Source organism: Arachis ipaensis, chromosome B2 (assembly GCF_059453495.1).
Source record: "Arachis ipaensis isolate K30076 ecotype BB chromosome B2, ASM5945349v1, whole genome shotgun sequence".
Taxonomy (NCBI): domain Eukaryota; kingdom Viridiplantae; phylum Streptophyta; class Magnoliopsida; order Fabales; family Fabaceae; genus Arachis; species Arachis ipaensis.
The window spans coordinates 58,871,269-58,875,321 of NC_142437.1; the positions used below are offsets into that span (position 1 = coordinate 58,871,269).

Sequence of the window (4,053 nt, forward strand, 5' to 3'; positions counted from 1 at the left end):
TTCTTTGGGGTTGGACCACAGGCTTTGATTCTTCTTCCAGCAAAATTTTATGCATACAAATGGCTGGGCTAATACCTTTGATATCGTCAATTGTCCACCCCAAGGCTGCTTTGTGAGCTTTCAACACTTCAATCAGCTGTGTTTCTTCTTCCATATTCAAGGAGGAGTTAATGATCACTAGTAGGGTCTCTTCTTTTCCCAGGAACACATATTTGAGGTGAGGGGGAAGAGGTTTCAATTCCTGTTTTGGCTTCTCTTTCTCCTTGTCTTCACTAGAGATTTCTATCACCTCTTCTTCCTGTTGCTCATGACAAGTGGCTTCTAACATTTCCTCCACTAGACTTTCTATCATGTCCACCTTCATGTAATTTTCTTGTTCAGGAGGGTGTTGCATTGATTTGAAGACATTGATGATCATTTGCTCATTATGTACTCTAAAATCATCTCTCCCTTCTCTACATCAATAATGGCTCTGGCTGTGGCTAAAAATGGCCTTCCCAAGACGATTGAGTTGTTTCCTTCTTCCTCTGTATCCAGAATTACGAAGTCTGCTGGGAAGATAAACTCCCCAACTTTCACTAACAGGTTTTCCACAATGCCATTGGGTGTCTTGATTGATCTGTCAGCCATCACCAAAGACATCCTGGTAGGTTTGAGTTCCTCTATGGCAAGCTTCCTCATCATTGACAACGGCATCAGATTGATGCTAGCACCAAGGTCACAGAGAGCTTTGTCTAGGGTCATTTTGCCTATGGTACATGAAACTACAAAGCTCCCTGGATCTTTAAGCTTTGGTGGGATAACTCCTTGAATCACAACACTACATTCTTCAGTAAGAAGTATGGTTTCCTTCTCTTGCCAACTCCTCTTCTTGTTGATGAGTTCTTTTAAGAACTTTACATACAGGGACATTTGCTCAAGTGCTTCAGCTAAGGGAATATTGATCTCCAACTTCTTGAAGATTTCAAGAAATTTTGGGAAGTGTTGGTCCTTAATTTCTTTGTTGAACCTTTGAGGATATGGCAAAGGTGGTGTGAAGTTCACTCCCTGCCTTTGTTCCTTGGTTGGCTCTTTCATTGCTTCCTTCTCTTTCCTTGATTTTTGTGGCTGATCTTCCTTTTCTTTGAGCTCTTCTGAGGTCTGCTTGCCTTTTATTACATCTTCATCATTGGCTTTCTCTTCTTCAGCTTGTTTCGTGTCACTTTCCTTTGGCTTCTTGGTTGCTTCTTCATTTTTCACCAGGACGTTTCCACTCCTCAGTTGTATTGCCTTGCACTCCTCTTTTGGATTGGGAATGGTGTCACTTGGTAGTGAGCTTGATGGCCTTTCAATGGCAATCTGCTTGGAGAGTTGTCCAATTTGCCTTTCCATATTTTTCATAGAGACTTCCTGGTTCCTTAATGTCATCTCCTGATTTTTCATCATCTTTTCCATTAATAGCTCCAGGTTGTTAATCCTTTGAGAATCTTGTGAGATTGGTTGATTGTGGGGTGTTGAGGGTTGAGGGTAAGTGTTTTGATTTGAGGTTTGATTATTGGATTGGTAATGGTTGGAGTTGGGGTAGTTGTTTTGGGGTTTTCTGTAAGGGTTTTGGTTAGTTTGCTGCTGGTTGTGGTTTTGGTTGTTTCTTGAAGTATTTTGATTTGAGTTTCTCTACCATGGTTGTTGATTCTGGTTGTGATTGTCTCCCCACCTAAGGTTTGGATGGTTCTTCCAAGAAGGGTTGTAAGTATCACCATAGACTTCATTTGGCCCAGAATTTTGGTTGTGCATGTACTGGACTTGTTCTTGTTTTTGCTCCTCTTGAGTTTCTTCATTTTGCCCCCACGTGGATGATGGTTGGCTTGTGTTAACTGCTACAACTTAGAGGCTATCAATCCTCTTGGCCATTTGCTCAAATTGTTGTTGAATTTGCTGCTGCATCATTTTGTTTTGAGCCAAGATTGAGTCCACTCCTTCCAGCTCCATCACTCCTTTCCTTTGTGATGGTTGGCGTTGCCTTTGGTGAGCAAAGAAATATTGATTGTTGGCCACCATATCAATGAGATTTTGAGCTTCCTCTGCTGTTTTCATTAGTTGTAAAGAGCCTCCTGCTGAATAATCCAAAGCCTCTTGAGATTTCAATGTCAAGCCTTCATAAAAATTCTACAATCTGTCTCACTCACTGAACATTCCTGGTGGACACTTCCTGATTAGAGCTTTGTATCGTTCCCATGCCTCATACAAGGGTTCAGCATCCATTTTTGTGAATGTTTGCACTTCAGTCTTCAATCTAATAACTCTTTGAGGTGGGTAAAACTTGGCAAGGAACTTGGTTACTAGATCATCCCAATTGTTGATGCTGTCTCTTGGGAAGGATTCCAACCATTGGGTGGCTTTGTCTCTAAGAGAAAATGGAAATAGCAGTAGCTTGTAACTGTCAGGGTGCACACCATGCTTCATATAGAGTTTTACCATCTTGTTGCCTGAAGGTTTGTACCTCAGCTCTCAACCTGTTGATTCTTTGAGGAGGATAGAATCTCGCCAAGAATTTGTTCACCACATCTTCCCAGGTTGTTAAACTCTCCTTCGGGAAAGATTCCAGCCATTTGGATGCTTTGTCCTTGAGTGAAAAGGGGAACAAAAGCAATCTATAGGTGTCAGGATGAACACCATTAGACTTCATAGTATCACATATCCTTAGGAATGTGGTTAGATGTTGATTGGGGTCTTCTTGGACACTTCCTTTAAAGCCCACTCACGCGATCGCATGCCCCATGCGATCGCGTCACTTAAAATTTGGCACTAATATAATTTTGAATAGAGAGTTGTGCGAGCGCGAGGCTGCCCTCGCGCCAGTAGCATAAACTGTGTCACGCGACCGCGTGACCGATGCGACCGCGTCAATCCTTATAAGTGCAAGTCACGCGACCGCGTGCCCCACGCGTCCGCGTCGATTGCGCCGCACAGCTTATCCTAATTTGCCAAATATCTTATCTTTTCTTCCCCAATCCTAATTTTTTCTATCTTTTCTTCTTTCTTCTTTCTTTCTTACTCTTCTCATTCCTCTTATCTTTTATTTTATTTTATTTATTTGCATACTTTCATTCATTGCATTTTAATTTTGTGCATATTTTTATTTTCTTTTCTAAAATTATTGGTGTTCAAATGTTCTTATTCAACTGTTATATCTTTTCTGGTATTATCTTAGTGCTTAGTGACTTGTTTACACTATTGGGTAATATTATTTAAATCAATGCTATTCTTTTATGATATTTGTATTCCTTTTTGCATTGACATGAACTTATATTGATATTTTACCCACACTCCTTCCCTTGGTTGCATATTCTGCACCACTGGTATGCCATGGCTTCTATTGTTTTCTCACATACATGTTGAAGCTTCCATGTAGATGAGACCCTTATCATTTGGCATTAACACCCATATTTTATTTATTTTCTATCTTTTGGGTTACTTTTCTTCTTTTTCTCTTCTTTCAGGCTGGCCACCGAAGATGGAAAAAGAAAGGGAAAACTTCTAAAAGGGAAGACAAACAAGTCCATCTGCACAATCCTTGAAGAAAAGCATCAGTTGGAACAACCCGTCCACCTGCACATCTCAGCATGCACCGAGGACGGTGCAATCTTTAAGTATGGGGAGGTCGATACCGATCTCCATGGGTTAGTATTTTCTTATCAACACCAATATTTCATTTTCCTTGTTAGTTGTTGCATTTGCATGTTTGATTGCATGTTTATTTGATTTTATGCATTCAGTTACTACTTGGTTGAAGTAATATTTTCTTTTCCAAGAAATTTTTATAGTATTTCACTAATTGAAAAATTTTTATGTTAAAATATGTTTGAAGTTGTATTTGGAACATGGTTTTTAAGCCAAGGAACATACAACCTGTGAGATTTTGAGCTTATTTACATGGTTACATTATTTAACCATAAATTTTTATTCTTGTGTGTTTTCTTCTCTATAATTGCAATCTTTGCTTTGTTTCATTCTATATGTCCATTATTTAGTGTATTTACATGCTTGCATATGATTGAGACCATTACTTGTTAT

The 4,053-nt window shown here is 39.6% G+C and overlaps 1 protein-coding gene across 1 annotated transcript; it reads right to left on the reverse strand.

Annotated features, from left to right (window-relative positions):
* Positions 1-414: 414 nt before the first annotated feature.
* LOC107627199 (uncharacterized) lies at positions 415-744 on the reverse strand. Its single transcript, XM_016330052.2, has one exon. The coding sequence runs from the start codon at positions 742-744 to the stop codon at positions 415-417; it is 330 nt and encodes a 109-aa protein (XP_016185538.2).
* Positions 745-4,053: the final 3,309 nt, after the last annotated feature.

Coding starts and splice junctions, on each gene's coding strand:
- LOC107627199 (XM_016330052.2), bottom strand. CDS start 744: ATGACCCTAGACAAAGCTCTCTGTGACCTTGGTGCTAGCATCAATCTG.